This window comes from Xiphias gladius, chromosome 24 (genome assembly GCF_016859285.1).
Source record: "Xiphias gladius isolate SHS-SW01 ecotype Sanya breed wild chromosome 24, ASM1685928v1, whole genome shotgun sequence".
Classification (NCBI taxonomy): Eukaryota; Metazoa; Chordata; class Actinopteri; order Istiophoriformes; family Xiphiidae; genus Xiphias; species Xiphias gladius.
The window spans coordinates 857,930-876,360 of record NC_053423.1 but is presented as its reverse complement, the minus strand read 5'-3'; the positions used below and the strand labels follow the sequence as shown (position 1 = coordinate 876,360).

Sequence of the window (18,431 nt, the reverse complement as noted above, 5' to 3'; positions counted from 1 at the left end):
GAGCTGCACAGCAAAGAACCAAAAAAGACAGAAAAATGGCAGGCCGAGCCTTATTAATATAGCCTTAATATTAATTTACAGTAAATTTGGTGTGTATATTCTGTGTATATGTAAAACAACCTTTATATACTCCCAAATAGACAAGCAGCAGGGCGCGTTTCTGTGCATACTACATTGGGTATACTATAAGTAAAGTTGTTTGTATGATCCGTGTAGATTTCAGCCAGATGTTGACATTTACACCACACTGACCGTTGCAGATATGCGGACATGTAAAGTATTATATATGTAAGTAAAATATAGAATGGAGTAAATTATAATTTCCACTTTTGCATACAATGTCCATTACACTATTATAAAGAAGAAAATGAAAATGAAAATGAAAAGAAAATGATTGCCAAGCGTGGTCAAGGTAAAGGCTACAAGACCATCTCCAAGCAGTTTGCTGTTTCTGTGACCACAGCTGCTAATATTATTAACATGTTTAAGGTCCATGGTTGAATACAGTCCATATCCACCCACCCTGGATGTGGCAGTAAGAGGAAAATTGTTCCCAGATTGAACTGGAGGATACTTTGAATGGTGGAAAAGGAAACAAGGAAAACTTCAAAACCGATACAAGCTGACCTCCAAGATCAAGGTATAACAGTGTCTCGTTTCACCATACGCTGCTTTCTGAATGAAAGTGGGCTGCGGATGCTTCTGGGAGAATTTCCTTTTGACAGATGAAACAAAATGTGAATGTTTTGGTAAGTCACATAAGCTCTATGTTCACAGAAGAAAAAATACTGCCGAGTGTCAGAGCTCTGTCTCAGTTGCAGGTCATGGCTCCTCGAACAGAATAATGACCCATAGGTATCCATCTAAAAGCAGCCAAGAATAGATGAGAAGAAAACATAGGACCATTCTGAAGTGACCTGCTATGAGTCTTTATCTTAATCTTACTGAACATCAATGGAAAGAGCTTAAACTCGCAGTTGGGAACAGGCACCCATAAAATCTGAGAGAACTTTAGCATTTTGCACAGGAAGAGTGGGCCAAACTACCAGCTGAGACGAGTCTCATTAAGAACTACAAAAGCGCTTGATTGCAGTGACTGTCTCATAAGTTTGTGCTACAAAATATTAGGTTAAGGGTCCCAATATTTTTGTCCATACCATTTTCATTTTTTGTATCATTTAAAATAATATGTTACACTGAAAATCAAAAGGAACATGTCTGCTCTATTAAAAATGGAATACAGAATAGTGGATGCCCATTTTTTTGTCCCTTTCACTTTTCTTCTTCTGGACCAAGGCGTATGACGAAAAAACAGCCAACATTGCCAACCTAAGGATCCCTTTCTAACAAGGCGAAAGTACATTTCAGAAGTTATCCAGGTTCACGAGTTAGCCTGGTTCCAGATCTCTGTATTGCCATCCATGTCTCTGGTTTGTTTTCCATTATTAAATGGAAAATAATAAAGTTAATCAATTTGCACTCAAAAAAAAAAAAAAAAAAAATTCTTTACCTTAAAAAATGCTTCAATCAAACAATAAAGCAATTTCTGCCTCCAAGAAGTGGTGAAATAAAACTCCATTCTCAGAACAAAGCAGGACTTACTTTGGCTGGCCAGCAGGGCAGTCAGGGACTCGCCCCATTTTTCCAGCTCTTCTTGACTGATCTTCCTCTTCTTACTTGGGCCCACCTGACTCCACTGACGCATGAAGAGCAGGCGAGACCTCATCTCTGTAGCACTATCAACCAGGACCACAAAAGGACATTGAGAGGCAACAGACGTCAACGAAAGATTGTACCAAAAGATACTGCTATCATCACAACTCGTCAAGACAACATGTAGCTTCACAATAATCTATTAAGGGTGAGCTGAAAAAATACTGAATCGCCATCATGATCAAATGGATTTATTTTTAAGACATTAGGTTTGGTGAAGACATATTAACAGTTGTATTATTTTATGTGACATAATATTTATCAATTAGCAACAATTAACATCACAGAAAATAAATGGGATTCTCACCTATCTTTCTGTTCTGCATTGAACAGGTTGGGGTTCGAGGAATGAGGACTCTGAAACAGAAACTAAAGAGTTAGCTTCCACCTGTTTAACTCTCTCTGAAATCACAATAAAGCATCTTTCAATCCTTCCAGGTTTCACTGTGACATAGAACACAGTTCAAGTCAATATTATTGGCACCCCTGATATTCAAGTACATAATTCAGAATATCTTCAGAAACAAATGCAAAAGAACCAATTTTGTATGACCAGAATATTTTAACAAAATCTTGCATAATAGTGAAATAACAGAAATACAAAATGTACCTCAGACACAGATATTGGCACCCTTCACTCATACTTGGTTGCAGAGCCTTTGGTAACAATGAGAGCCTATAAGCATTTCTTGCAGCCATCTAGAAGCTTCTTGCACCTGTCTGTTGGTAGTTTTTACCACTCTTCAACTGCTAAGCATTCAAGCTCTTTTAATTTTGAAGAATCCATTTTGTAATATCAGATTTTAGCTCACTCCAAAGGTTTTCAATGGGATTTAGGTCAAGATTCATTGCTGGCTAGTTTAAAACAGTCTTTTCCTTCCTTCTCGCAATCTTTTCCTTTTCAACCATTCTTTTATGCTGCCAGATGTGTGCTTTGGATCATTGTCATACTGAAAGACCCAAGAGCTTCACCTCGAACCTAGTTTTCTGACACTGACCAGCACATTTCAGTGTAAAATGCTCTGGTAATCTTCTGATTTCATCATTCCTTTGATATATTTAGGGGTTAAAAGTGGGCTGGTACGATCTGGAATGGCATTCTGACACCTTAATTTAATAAGCACACTAGAATGGCATTAAGTAGAATGCATACCTTTGCCAAAGCAAAAAATGCCCTATCTCGCAATGTTAAGGAAAGTGATAAAAAAGTTCCTGTATTCAAATTCATAGTAAATTATCCAGATCTCTCCCAAAATTTAATGGGTTGTTGACCTGGCCTATGACCCATCCCTAGACAGGCCCTAAGACAGAGTCAGACTGGCCATCGAGCATACCGGGACAAATCCCGGCAGAGCACTGCATTGGTGGGCTGGTGGATCATCAAAAATCCAACAGTATTTTACCGGCCCTGTCAGTCTATTTAGTGCCCCTCTCTGTGCTGTGTTTCTGTCATTCAGGGTGCACATGAGAATGTATATAAATTTCAACTCTCACTGACCCCGACCCAATGACCATCACCAGCAAAATTCCTGAATCTTTTGGTTCCCTCACCTGACATATCCCACTTTAACCCCTTGATACATTCAAAGCAGCTCCACTCCATGATAGAACTCCCACCTTTTTTTTCAGTAGGTAGGGTGTTCTTTTTGTTATGGGCTTCATCTTGTCACCTATAAAAAAACTGATGCACTGCAAAGAGCTCTACTTTGCTTTCATCTGTCCATAGAACATTATACCAGAAAGACTGTGGGTTATCTACGAAAGTTTTTTCAAAGATCAGTCTTGCTTTTTTTTTTTTTTTTTTTTTAACCTTTTTTGCATTAGTAGTGTCCTCCTTGTCCTTCTACCATTGAGCCCTACTTGGTTTAGTGTGCGGCATATGGTAGGTACTGAAAGTTGTATGACTGTGAAACTTCTTGATGACATTACAAACTGAAATAGGGATGTCAAGATTTTTGGTGATTGCCTTGTAGCCTTTGAAACTGTTATGTTTTTTGATAATAGCATTTCTGATGCTCTCAGACAGCACTCATCTTCGGCATTGTGAAAAAGAAACTAGAAACAATCAGTCCCTTTTTGAGCAGTAAAACCATCATTCATTGGTTATTTCAGGTCATGTGAACGCTGAAAATTGATCTTAAATTAATTAGATGAAAATAGATAATAGATGAATATTCTGGTTATACAAAATTGGTTCACTTGCATTTATTTCAGAAGATATTCTTAATTTAAATACTTGAAAGTTAGGGGTGCCAATAATTCTGACCAAGACTGTAGACTTAAACGTCCACTTTTTTGAGTTAGTAAATTATATGTAGAATCACTTTATTATGCTATCAACTTGTTTTACTCGTAGGACATTACGTTTACGTTGGCTTAAATGTTTTTAGTCTCTTTCAGCTAATTCTTCTGGTTTTCCAGCCCACGATTTTACTGTTTAAGTTTAGTCATTAGACTGCAGCTGGAACTAGTGCAGTGAGAGCCATTAGACAGCTGTTTTCAGCCAAGAAAACAACTCTGAATGAATGCTAAGGTTTCTCTGTGTCTGCTGAATGTGTAAATAGGCAACTGTCTCCTAACATGGTAAAAGATCACAACATTTCAATGTGTACATTAAAATATCTGTGATTATCGTGTCTGCTTTTACTGAAGTCAAATTTATCATTGCATAGCTTTGCAATGTAAACTTGTTAGTCAATCTTGACCTAACTCTTTACCTAATTCAAACAGGTTTTTATTATCTCCAAATCCATTTTTATATTACACTAAAATTAACAGACACAAATCACTGGAAAGTTGGAAAAAAAAAAATCAAAGTAAAAAAATCTAGAACTTTAAAAAAGGGCTTAAAAAATATCCAGCAGTAAGATAACGTTTGGTAAGATTTATACCAAACGCGCTACAATATTCAAACCTTTAATATGGATAATCTAAATTCGGTTTAGGGCTTTTTAAAAACCCAGCTATATACTGCTTTCAGTGTAGGCTGAAACTTAATGTCCCACCTGCCCAAACAGACTCTTGAGGTGCAGTTTAGCAGTTGACAGTTTGGGTTTATGGTGTTGACTGTGCTGGAATTTGAAGGAGAAGGGGTTTGAGGAGGAAGAAAGAGATGGGGGAGACATGTTATCTCTCTCCATACTCTCAGCACTGCCCTGGGTGGCCGGGACCAGCTGGCTGTCACTGTAGGCCCTGCAGCCTTCACTGATGACACACACTCCTAGGTGGCTCTTGTCCAGTTTCCCCAGCTTGCTCAGGTTCTCTACGCTGACGCTGTGCTCCTTGGTTTGCGCCTTCTTGGCCCCCTCGCCAGCACTCGCCCCGGGCTCCTGGGTGGTGGGAATCAGGTCCACTGACCTTCTATGCACCTCATCTTCCTCCATCTGAGGTGAGTAGGTGCCACACTCCGGGTTGTCCTCATAATCTGGTTTCTTCAGTGCCACCCTCTTCCACGGGAGGAAGTCAAGATCCAGGAGGGATCCCTCTGAGCTGAATCTACGCATGGTAGCTGTATGAGAAGTGATGAAGAAGACTAGGAAAAGGAAGTGCAACAAAAAAGTGAAAAAGCAAAGGCCAGAAATGAAGGTTAAGAATAGATCAGAGATTTAGTGAAGCGCAGGCTGCTGAATAAAGCAGAGGGGTAGGGGGATGTGATAAAATTGGACAATAAGAAAAATGGGTCACAGAGACTATACGTTGCTCCACATTATTGTTTCTACTCACTATACATGCACTAAGCACTTTATTAGGAACACCACACTTAAAAAACAACCTCGATTCATCATGGTATGGATTCCACAAGATGGTGGAAACATTCCTTTGAGATTCTGCTCCATGTTGACATGATTGCATCACATCATTTCTGCAGATTTCTCGGCTGCACATTCATGCTGCCAATATCCTGTTCTACCACATTCCAAAGGTGTTCTATTGGATTCAGATTTGGTGACTGGGGAGGCCAATGAAGTACAGACTTTTGTTTTGTGACATAGTGCATTATCATACTGGAAGTAGCCATCAGGAGATGGGTATATTGTGGCCATAAAGGAAATGCACATTGTCAGCAACAATACTTAGATAGGTTGTCGCATTCAAACCATGATTGACCGGTATTTATTGGCCCAAAGCGTGCAAAGAAAACGATCCCACACCATTACATCAACACCAGCAGCCTAGACTGTTGACACAAGGCAGGTTGGGTCCATGGATTCATGCTGTTGACAACAAATTCTGACCCTGCTGTGTGCCTCAGCATAAATCCAGATTCATCAGTCCAGAGTTCTTTTTCCAGTCTTCAACTGTCCGGTTTTGGTGAGCCTGTGCCCACTGCAGCCTCAGATCTCTGTTAATGGCTGACAGGAATGGAACCTGACATGGTCTCCTGTTGTCGTAGCCCAACTGCCTCAAGGTTCAATGTGTTGTGCATTCTGAGATGATTTTCTGCTCACCACACTTGTTAAACAAGTCACCATGGACCAGAAACTCAAAGGAATATTTCAAACACCTTGTGGAATCAATGCCAAGAAGAATTGAGGCCTTGATCAGTACTTTATTTTCGGGCTTTGGGAGGGCTCAATCTTTTTAACTGAAACCTTGTTGGATGAAAACAACAGGATAGAAGCTCTTGTTGAGTCAGTGCCCCCATAACTCTAACTTTTTGGATGTAGTTAGTGTAGGAAGAAGAGGAGGTGGAGAAGCCATTATATCCAATGATGTGTTCTTGTGCAAACAACTATCATTTGGCACATACAACTCCTTTGAATACCTTTCAGTTTTACTAAATAGCAGTGGGAAAACTGTGCTATTAAATATATAGTCCACTGAAATATTCAGCTACATTTTTTGATGACTTTGCAGAATTGATTTCCATTATTGTAACTGACTTTGACCATGTAATTATTACTGGTTATTTTAACAATGATAGACATGCTCAAGAACTTTGAGGGCCTGCCCACAACAAAGGCCACATACTGGACCAGGTTATATTGAAATGTCTTAATATCTCCAATATCATTGTCTTTGATGCTGCCTTATTAGGTAATTTCTGTGTTTTGTTTGATATGTCTGTCATAGTGGACACTCACACTAGGTCTGAAACAAACACAAAAATTATGTATCAGTGAATACAGTAGTGCAGCATTTTTTCAGGCAATCTGTGATACTCTCCTCTCTATCAGCATCATTTGATGATCTTCTTGACAATTTAATATCTAAAATAGTATATGTAATTTAAGAAATGTCAATTTCAAATCACACCAATTAGAGTCAATGTCACTTCTGGTACACAAAGACACCATGGAGGGATGCCCCACAGGTCAAACTTCAAAAAAAGAATGTGTCAAAAAGCTTAGCGTAAATGTCGGAAAACTAAACTCCAAATTCACTATGATCTTTATAAAGAGAGTCTCCACAAATATCCATTAGAGCTGCAAAATGCAAGACAATAATTGATGTCTTAGATCATTAATTCAGAGAATAGTAATGCATGCACACTCTTTTCCACTGTGGATAAACTCACCAACCTACGAATATCAATGCCTCCTGAATTCAATTCACGAATGTTGTTTAATGACTTTGCTTCTTTTTGTCACAGAACAAATTTGAAAGATAAATTGAACTATCAGTGCTTTCTTATTTAAATGTAATGTCACGCTTCAGCAATCAATTAGAACTAATTTGGTAAAGAAGATTCATTATGATGTCATAAACTTCACAACTCTTGAAGAAACTGTTTTACATCTCAGACCCTTCATGTGCTGCCTTGACTCACTGCCTTCTGTTTCTTTTTTTTTTTTTAAAAAAGGTTTTTAGTTTGCTGGAAATAGATGTGTTACAGTTACTAACTTGGCTTCTTCTCTCTTCATCTCTCTCCCATTTTATGCTTTTTTGTCTCTCTCCTCTGTCCTCCTGTTGCTTTCTGCAGGTATTTCTGCCTCCAGAGCTGCAGAGTCTGGATCTGCAAACTGCGAATCACCTACTGCTTATTATTACTATTAGTCTTATTATCAGTCTTATTATTAGTTATGTTCTATTATTGGTTTTTCTTATTACTATTAGTTTTATTATTAGTCTTATTATTTTTATACATCTTTATGTGGAACCTGCATTGTGCTATGTTCTGTCTCCTCCAAAGTTCCGAATTATTTTAGTGACATTATTTTCTGCATTGACTCTGGTAAAGTCTCTGTTCTCGTGCTATTGGTACTTACTGCTACATTTGATACAGTTGATCATAATATATTAATAGACATACTTACACACTGGTTTGGCTTCTAGAACATGGTCCTGAAGTGGTTTAAGTCCTACCTAAATCAGATCATCTCCCAATAACATGTGGAGTTCCGCAAGGGTTGATTCTCAGACCTCTGTTATTTAATCTTTACATACTCCCATTAGCTAAAACTATTCAAAAACTAGAATTTCATAACACGTGTACACAAATGACACACAAATATCTATAGCTGTGTCACCAAATGAGTATAGTTCAATAGACTCCACGGGACAGTGCATTAAACAATTTAGTAGCTGGATGTTCCAAAAATTTCTCCAATTAAAGGAGGACAAAACTGAAGTCATTGTTTTTGGGCCCAATCAAGAAAGACTTAAAGTGTTCATCTTAATTGTCTGTCCTTGAAGTGTACAAATCAAGCTAGAGACCTCAGTGGTATCCTGGATTCAGACCTAAGTCTCAGTAGTCACATTAAATCAATAACAAAGCCTTTTACCACCTTAAAAATACGGTAAAGATCAGAGACCTGATATCAAAACACGATATAGACAAACTTGAACATGCTTTTGTTTCTAGCAGGAAAGACTATTGCAATGGAATATTCAAAGGTTTGTCTACGACAGCAATCAGGCAACTTCAGCTGATCCACAATGCTGCTGCCAGGGTTGTAACGAGGACCAAAAAAGTTAAGCATATAACTCCAGTTCTCAGATCACTACATTGGCTACCAGTTTCTCCCAGAATCAATTTCAAAATTCTATTGCTTGTCCATAGATTGCTGAATGGTTACTAGCTGTTCCCAAAGTCAAAACCTAACATGGTGAAGCTGCCTTTAGCTTCTATGCTACTCCTACTGTATGTCGAACAAACTGCAATAAGAGACAATGCCGACTACTTTCAAATCCAAACTAAAGTCCTGTTTACCACTGCTTTTAATTAATTTTCTTATAGATTGTTTTACTGTTTTTATTCTATGTGCTTCTGCCTATCTTCTTTTTTTTTTAATTCTATGTGCTTCTGCTTGCCAGCTCTTATTGTTCTTATCATAGTTTTTTGTTTTACCGTTTGCCTGTGTACTCTGTAAAGCACTTTGGGTTTCCTTTGGGTATAAAATGTGCTATATGAATAAATTTGCTTTGCTTTGACCTGCCTCATAGAAGCCTCTTTGGCAGCAATTACAGCTTTAAATCTTCTTGGGTAAGCCTCTAAAAGCTTTGCACACCTGGATTTAGGCAGTCTATCACATTCTTCCGGGCAGATTCTCTCCAACTCTTTCAGATTGGATGGGAAGCATCTGTACACTGCCAAAATCAGGTCTCTCCACTGATGCTCTATGAGGTTTAAGTCTGGGCTTTGATTAGTACACTCATGGATAGTCAGAGATGTAGTATAAAAATGTAGGATATGGATGAACTGCCCTTTATCTCTTTGCTACTCTCCTACTCTCTGTGCTATTTTCTTTCTTCTCAAAATCTTTTTATTTATCTATAGTTTTCAACACGAGTTTCAAGAGTAGAGGGCATAGCCAGTACATGTGGAAAGGGTACCTTCATTGTTTTTGCATTTGTCACAGGTGGTGGCGATATCAGGGTAGATGCTGGAATATTTAACCTTGATGTCAATGAACCATCCAATGCCTCTCCTGTGCCATTCCTGAAAGGTTGAGTCAGGTTGGGAAGCAACAGGACTCAGAAGAGAGAAGTCTCATGAACTGGGCCTACACTCTCAGGGTATGGCACACAACCGGGTTGTCTATTGATTTAGTCAGAGAGTGACTAAGCACTGAACCAAGGGGTGCTGAGAGTGAGATATTCTGGCATGATTTCAGCTCCATTCTGGGCTGTTGGGCTGAAGGTAGAAATGCTTCCAAAAGGCAAAACAACAAATTTTAGCAGCCCAGTAATAGTGGCGGATATCAGGGAGCCCCATGCCCCCATCTCTCATGAGTCTCAGAAGTACGATGTCGCTTATTCACCGTTTCTTATTTTCCCATAGGAAAGGAGGAGATGATCGAGTCTAATGAAACAAAGAATGATTTTGGGATGACCACTGTATACATTGAAATAAATTTTTACATTTGAGATGTATATTAATTTTTACAGAATTTATTCGACCAACAAGGGACAAGTGTGAGAGGAGACCACTTCAGTGGCAACGTTTTGACCTGATTAGTATGGTCATGAAATTTTCATGAAAAAGTTTTTTGAGTTTCCGTGTGACTGTTACTTCCAAGTAAGTGAATTGTCTTTCTTCAATTTGAAATGGTATGTCATTGCAGCATAGGGCAAATGTTTCTCTGTAAGGTTTGAACAGTTTTTGTAAAGGTTAACCTTGTATCCCAAAAGGGATCCAAACTGGTTAAGCAGGGAGAGAGAGTGCTCCTGGTAGAGATGTTGTTGGGTCTGAAATGTACAACAAAATATCATCTGCATATAAAGACACTTTGTGCTCCATAACCCCCCTCCTGTTTGCAACGATGATATGGCTAGGGGTATTTCTGCCTTGATGAGCTGCGCATCTATTTTCTCGATGAAGTCTGTGGGAATAGTTGGAATAGGCAGAGAATCAAGGAAGGCTTTGATTGTCATTTCACCATTAAACTGGGAGGAGTATATTTGGGAGTACAAATCTTTAAATGTATATTTAATTAATCTAACGTGACAAGTCCCACTTGTTATAGGTATCTTAGCTCTCCGTTTAGTTGATTAGCTAACAGTTTCCCTGTCTTTTCACCATGTTCAGAGAATGTATTTTTGGTTTTTTAGTAAGAGATTTTGCATTTGGTGAGTAGTAAGGAGGTCAAACTTTGTTTTGAGTTCTAGTCTTTTGTTATTTAGTTCTGGGATTTGAGTCAGTGTATATAGTTTATCTATATCTAGGATTTTAGATGACAGATCCAATCATTCATTTTCAGGATGTCTTTTTCTGTTTGCAGTGAATGATATAATCTCCCCTCTTAAATAGGCTTTAAGTGCATCCCAGACCATGAGACCAGAGACATCTGGAGGTTTCAAGAAAAGAGTGAGGATGTCGGAGGCAAATTTACCAGCGCTGGGTCCAACCAACAGTTGAAATGACCCCCAAGTATCAAGTAGTAGGAGCACAGGTCAGGGAAATGAGAGAATAGGCAGTCAATAAAAAGGACATCATCTGTGTTAGGGGTGAATACGTAGGCCAAGACAACATTTGTGTTAAATAATTTCCCTAAGACAATGATAAATCTGCCATTCTTATCGGCTGTGATTTTGTTTGGTTCGAAGATTTCGTTTTTAGCTACAAGGATAGAGACCCATCTTGCTTTCACTTGGAAAGTAGAATGGAAGTGCTGCCCTGCCAAGCCTGCCAGGGGTCTGGAGTTATCTGAGGGATACAGCTGTGTTTACTGTAGAAAAGAATATCTGTGTTGAACTGCTTAAGATGGGTGAATATTCTCTTTTTTTCTTTTAAGTGGGTGATTCGGCCCCTTCACATTCAAACTCAAAATATGAAGATGGCTACCCATTTTATTTTGTAAGGAGTGTGTGTTGAAGAGTAATGGTGTGGTGTAGAATCCATGTAATGGCATTAAAGGGTAAAAGGCCAATACATAGTCCATATTTTAAGCTAGACCCATTCTACATGTACAAAAAGAACCTAACTGAGTGCCAGTGTTACAATAAAACTGCTCTATCCCTACCCACCAACCTCAGAAAGCTTCCAAAGAATATGATAGCAAGATAAGAACTATGCATACAGTATAACCATATCCCAGATAGCAACTATGCTGAGCAGCTGCAAGCTCTTCCTAACTCTTACCAATCTGTACATACACTTCTCTGCAATTTTAGGCCTCAAGCCTGTACTGGTATTAATGCCTGAAAATAAATTTTTAAAATATAAAGTCTCTGATATAAATGAAATAACAATAATAATAATAATAACAATAATAATAATCATTATTATAATAATAATAATTATTACAGTATCAATGAGAGTAATAGTAGTAATGATAATTGATAAACAAATAAATAAAAGTAGAGAAAAAAGAATAAAAGTTCACTACGTTGAGTAAAATAATATATATATAAATTAATAAAATTAGATGGCAAAATAACAAATTAAGTAAGATAACCAGACGGAAGGGTGGTAGGCCAACCGCTGCTAAACATTGTGTTAGTGAGACAGGTCGATTAAAGTACCAAGTATAGTTCAGTTAGAGTTCTCTTATGAGAGTAGTGTATGTAAAACATAAAAAATTGGAACTTTGCATTCATGGACGTTCATGTCTAACTGTTCGACGACCATAATTTAATTATGAGCACATCAGTCACTGTATCACATATGTACAACCCCATAAGAATGTCCATATGTAGTGCTCAGTCTTATATGAGGAAGTTCATCTGCCAGGCCAGAAGACGGCTCTGTATTGGTTTTGCCATTGGAAGGCAGTTATGTAATATCCAGTAAGAGATGCACCGGGTGTAAAGCTAAGCGTTTAGCACAATAGCATGTAAACACGGATAGTTAGCCAGACCATTAATGGTAAGTATTTACTAAACATTTTGTTCGGATAAGCAATATTTCAAGTGCAAAAACATTCAGACATTCCTTACATCATATTTTCTATAAAAGTGTAAACCTTTAATGGGAACATTAAAGCGTAGCTCAACGGTGATGGTCGAAGCTTTTAAAATAATAATTTTGCACATGAGTCAACCACTGTTATTAAAGTTAGCCCTCTTCCCTGGCCGCAGACTGCGAGGCATTGTTGTACTGGGTTGCCAGGAAAGTCGTGGCATCCCCCCCCAATGTGAAGTACTTTCTTCCTCCATCTTTGGTTGTGATTCGTAACCTTGCTATGTACAGGTGCAATGGTTTAAAACCACAGAACGCCAACATCTCCTCCCAGTCCGCTGTGAGTTGTTCAGTGACTTCGGGGCAGTAATCTTCGAAGATGGACACTAGATTCCCCTGGCAGAACAGCTCACCTCTCCTCCTCCAGGCATCTTGAAGGATTGCCACTTTTGTCTGGTAACGGTGAAAGCATACGATTACTGCTTTTGGCATACCCCAGGGCCTGGCGTGGTATATAGGGCCCTTCGGCCTGATCCAGCTCCTGAGGTGAAGAGAGAACCCTGTCGCCGAGGAGCACCACCAGCAGCTTAAAAAAGAAGGATGTGGGCTATGCACCTTCAATTGACTCGGGTTGGCCATTTATTCTTATGTTGTTGTGGCAACTGCGTGACTCAAGGTCAATGGTTTTGGCCTTTAGCTTATTGTAACTCTCCTCCATAGCTGCACATTTAGCCTCCATTTCCTCCAGTTTATCGCTGAGCTGGTTCACGTAAACTTGGAGGAAAGTCAGGCATTGTCCTCGGTCTGTGACCATTGTCTGGACATAGTCTATTTTCGCTTTGAGTGATGTTATGGCCGATTTAAATTCCATGGAGAGAGCTGCTATATGCTCCTCCAGTAGCTAAGTTAGAGGGGCCATGTTCACAATGAGGCATCATTTTTCTTACAGTCTTTTTTGGTTGATTTCAATGCCACATTAAGTTGTTTTAGCAAAGAAGTGTATAAAAGAAAAACCTGTAACAATCATTCTGCTGTGTACAAAAATCAGGCCTCAGAGTTGAGCTGTATAAAAGGTTTAGCGGGAGCTGGAGGGACATGTATCTACTCCAATCGTCACCCGCATCATCATAAGTTAAAGACACATGGCACATAAGTTAAAGATAATGGCTGTGCTGTGACTTGGGCTATATTTACCTGTAAAATCATCACTAAGAGGGAAAGTTAGAAGCTCATTCATGTCTATGTCAGCCGCAGTGCGGTCAATAGAATGAGACCAGAGGGATGTGTGCATGCAGAAGGAAAACCCAACCTTGCCCTTACGGGGCAATACTGGTTACTCTATAGTTTGTCCAAAAAGTCGCTAGATTTGTTGCTAGGTGCTTTCCTGAAAAAAAGTCGCTAAAGGGGTCTGAAATGTTGGTAAAGGCACTAAGATGGCAACACTGCCTGTAATCTCAGTCAGCCAGTCAAGGACTATCACTCAGTCAGTCAGTCAGTTAGTAACGGACATTCGCGTTTCTAGGGCTGGCCTCGCTGTTGCAGTATAACCAAAAATCCTTTAAATATTGTTTTTTTAAACATAGAAACCAGTGCTTCTGGCAGAGGCACTGAAATTCCATCAGTGGATCTGTCTCTGCATAGTTTATGCTTCATGCTGTTGTGCTTGACGAGTGTATCATTTAAATTAGTTTAACGTTTGCAGTCGAGGCAGCAAACTTACTTCTCCCCGCAAATGTTGAGCCACACTGAGCGCAGTACTTACAATAAATGGTGTTCCTTTCTTTACATTTCAGCCATGTAAATTGTGTAAGCATTGGAAAGAGTAGGTCTTTGCCTTTTTCAACACAAGATCACCTGCTGATTCATCGTCTGAATAGTCCTCATCAGAAATTTGAGACTGTAGTGGCACAGGAGGGTCTCAGTGATCTTTTTTTCAGGTAGATGACATCCCAGGCAGAATTGTCCTGATCCCGCTTTGTTATGATGATGAGAGCCTCGTGTTAACTCTTTCTAATCACCCTCTATCTCACACACAAACACACACACAAAGGCACACACACGAATTCTCGCTCCCTCCTGGTGTTTTACATAATATTGAAAAAAAATGAGGGGCATCTTTGCAAGTCGCAATGGTGCTTCTAGATATAAAATTTAGTAAAAAATTAGATACTTGGTCAAATTTTGACTTACTACGTCATAATTTTGGTTTATCCTGAGTATTTTTATAATTCCTAATTTCTCGTCAGTTTTTTTTCTTTCTCTGGTGGAATTGGGCTTGAATAAATATACGTAAGTCAAAAGTGTGATATCAAAAGAAAGTAAAATTTGTGAATAATTAGTAAAAATTGTGCCATTATGTGTAAATCCAAATTTCATTATCTTTAAGTATCTTAATTTTCAGCTTTTCACAGCGTTTTGATTTAAAAAGTTACAACTTTTACTTAGTGTACTATAATTTTCACTTTAAAACTCACATCTTTAATATTTTTGACTAACTATGAGTATATTAATCCCTATCACGTCTAAATTTTCATTATTTTTTAATTATTTTCCTGGCGGAGTTGGGCTTCCATAAATACTGACCGAAAACGACAAAATACACACGGTGATTGTTATCACCCGACTTAACGGCTTATGTCAGCTTTTAGGGAAGTGGTCCTCAATGCTACCACTGTGACAGTTTACAGGGTTTGACGATAGTTTCAATCCATCTCATCCAGCCCTCAAATACCTTGGCTCACCTCCGCAGTGGGAAAAACAACAGTTGGCTGATATTTGGACTCATAAAGACATTGAAAGTGCCAACGTTCTGCTATGGTTAATTAATGCCAGTCTATATTTACCTCCTCGCCCGGCAGTTAAGCTCTCTCCATGGCAGATCGTTAGGTTTCTCCAGATCTCTTGAGTAACGTGCATTAACTGAAGGTTTGGAATCCAACAGTGCCGATTTCAGGTCCAAAAGAAAGCGAAATCCAACCTGCGACGCTCCTGCTGCTGCTGTCTCCAGATTTGTTCATAGCTCGATCAGCCGCACCTCCTCAGACGTCCCTCCTCCTACAAGAATATCATATACTCACACATGCATTCAAAGAGCTTGTGGAATGAAGTTAGACATCAGGAAAAGTTCCACAAAGTTTCCTACCGGGACACTTGAATAGTACAGATAGCCCTCCTCCTCAAGACGGCTGCCACACCTTCACTTCTGTCTCAACTTGTCCTTCAGATCGACACTTGTGAGAGGATCCGTCGGCAGCCTTGCTTACACACGTACACACACACACACACACGCGCCCTCATTTGCATCATTTGAAGTGTGTTCTGGAAAACACACGACAACCCACTGAAACAGGATGCAGTTTTTACTGGAGACAAGCTCACTTAGTGCGTGTAATAACAGAAATGTCAGAAGAATAGAATAAAATAGAAATGCTGTCCATAAGACAACAACATAATTACAACCAATAATACTACAAATACTTTTACTACTACTATGGCCTCTACTATTATTACTACTACTAATACTAATAATAAAAATAATAATAATAATAATAATAGTGACGACCATAAAAGTAATAATTAATACTTTGTTTGTTTGTTACCTTTTCATATAACTTCAGATATTGAGGTAAAAATAAAAATCATTAGCATGTTAAACACAAACACTTTTTTAAATAAACTATGCCAAAGTGACAGTTATCAAAACACAAACGAGCAAAGGCATGGAACAGGGTCTTCTCTTTACGTCATTGGGGTCCTATGACGTTGCATTCGGCGCAGTGGTTTGCGTTATTTTTTTTTCCCATCCGAGGTGAGCGTGGACCCGCCCCTACCCTAACTTGATTGGCTCTGACCCTGGTACTTTCTTCTATCTCTAATCATTTCACCACTCTAACCAACCAAGCCAATCAGAGGCATAGTAGGGCGGGTCTTTGCCAACCTCGGGAAGGAAAAAAATTTTGCACTTTAATTTGGGAAAATTAAGCTAGTTAGCTTATGAATCAACCTGAATGCGCTCGCAATCTGAACAATAGTCTATTTTTTTTTTAGAATTTTCCCGGTTGTGGTTGCAGACTCTAAATCATAAGCGATAATTCTAACCGGTTTTCCGCTGAACTTGGACAACGATCTCCCCAGGGGAGATTAGCTAGTTATCACCCTTAGCCTCCCGGTAACTGGGATTAGCAAACGTTAGCTAGCTTGCTAACAAACTGATAACAACAATAAGGCTGTGGAGCTGTCTGAAAGTAGGTGCTGCCTAATTATTTTACATCGTTTATTAGTTGGATGGCGGATAATCGTTTCTAGCTTTATAAATGTAGCTGCAGCTCTGTTCCTCTTTGCCCATCCTCCATATTAAAAACAATGCAAAGTTGTAAATATTGGATGGCTAAGGCTCAATTTACAGCTCTAACTTTATTATTTCACACATTCAGAAATATGGCAGAATCCAGCAACATGATGGAAGTCACTGTGAAGACTCTGGACTCCCAGAGTAGGAGCTACAAAGTCAGAGGCGAGGTAATATTCTTACACTGATATAATACTGCTCTGTTTAAACTTCGCCCTTCCCCTCCCGTTTCAATGCAAGGTAGTGTGTTGTGTGTTGTCCCCCAGCTGACAGTGAAGCAGTTCAAGGAGCACATTGCATCCTCAGTGGAGATCACTGTAGACAAGCAGAGGCTCATCTACCAGGGCAGAGTGCTGCAGGACGAGAGAACACTGACTGAATACAGTGAGTAAATGAAACCTGAGAACCTACACTGTTTGCATCCACAAAGGAGGGTACAGTGCATATAGTGCAGCAGCATGATGTGGGATGAAGAGTGAATGTTTTTTTATAAACTGCAAAATTTAGGGAAGTTGATTTTTTTTACTCTTGCTTTTTTCAACAGTGTCAAAATTATGATATTTGTATTTTCATGCTTAGCTGGTGCAGTCAAAGTTAAGGAGAGCAGGTAGACTGAAACAAAACAGCTGTAGACTCTAAAATCAAAACAATGAGCTAAAACACATTACAAGGCTCAGTAGAGCTGTAGGGAAGTGCAGAGTAGGTGATAATTCTTTGTGGGCTCACAGACATTGGCCACATGACATGACACCTTTCACATTACATTTACTCATTGAATTCATTGTTATTATAGAAATATTGGTTAAAGGAGCTTTAAAATATAATAATTTGTGCTTATTTCTTTTGTGCTTATGTCCAGTAACTGTGCTGTGAACACCACTGGAACCATACACATAATGTTACTGCAGTAAAATTTAAAAAAAAAAAGAAAAAATCTAAATCAAAAGTAGCCAAAATGACCACAAAAATTAATTTTATCAGGAAATGTTGAGGGAAACTATATACAATATTAATGCTCCTTTTGAGTACCCTTTCTACAGAAATCCATTCCAGTCATGGAAGTACTGAAACTATTTCAACTTTAGCAATGCAAAGGGTTGTTTGAGATCCAGCAGTCTGGTCAGGCTTGTTGTGTTTTTTTTCATTGATATCATTAACTTTGCCAAAGTGTGGCTTTTATTCTAAACTACCATATGACTTTCATTTTTGCACTGTAATGATTCAAACCTGCAGTTAACTAGCAAGTGGAAGTGAAACCAGCTATGCTCTGAAGCTTGAGAAACAGGACTAATAGCACTAATACTAAGTGCTACAACTAATGGGTATTGGTTAATATTGTTTTGTTTTGAATTAATTATTTAGTTGTTTAGAAGGGTAATGTATTGCTTCTGCCATTACAAAGCTAATTTGCTCGGATCCTCATTATAGCAAAATCTGTTTCAAGTTATTATAAGACATATTCATGTTGTAATGACATTTGTTGTTTTTTAAGAAATAAAAATGTTTTCACTTTTAACAAGAAATGTTTCTCTTTATAACAACATGCACCAATAAAGAGAAACATATGTCATTATAACATGAAAATAT

The 18,431-nt window shown here is 38.6% G+C and overlaps 2 protein-coding genes across 5 annotated transcripts in view; one reads left to right on the top strand and one right to left on the bottom strand.

Moving 5' to 3' along the window:
- The window catches only part of si:ch211-152p11.4 (regulator of G-protein signaling 1), a 30,385-nt gene extending 14,629 nt beyond the window's left edge, over positions 1-15,756 (bottom strand). Inside the window, exons 1-5 of one of the 4 annotated variants that reach the window (XM_040121184.1) lie at positions 15,639-15,756; positions 15,340-15,550; positions 4,719-5,336; positions 2,021-2,070; positions 1,603-1,736 (exon numbers count right to left, since the gene is read on the bottom strand). In XM_040121184.1, the coding sequence (XP_039977118.1) occupies positions 1,603-1,736; positions 2,021-2,070; positions 4,719-5,216 (682 nt within the window). In that variant the 5' untranslated portion in view covers positions 5,217-5,336; positions 15,340-15,550; positions 15,639-15,756. The remainder of the gene's footprint in view (positions 1-1,602; positions 1,737-2,020; positions 2,071-4,718; positions 5,337-15,339; positions 15,551-15,638) is intronic. The other 3 variants (XM_040121185.1, XM_040121182.1, XM_040121183.1) reach the window with 3 other exon arrangements.
- Positions 15,757-16,408: 652 nt separating this feature from the next.
- Positions 16,409-18,431, top strand: part of bag6l (BCL2 associated athanogene 6, like) — a 30,437-nt gene continuing 28,414 nt past the window's right edge. The window contains exons 1-3 of the mRNA XM_040121805.1: positions 16,409-16,740; positions 16,930-17,014; positions 17,111-17,228. Coding sequence (XP_039977739.1) covers positions 16,934-17,014; positions 17,111-17,228 — 199 coding nt within the window. The 5' untranslated portion in view covers positions 16,409-16,740; positions 16,930-16,933. The remainder of the gene's footprint in view (positions 16,741-16,929; positions 17,015-17,110; positions 17,229-18,431) is intronic.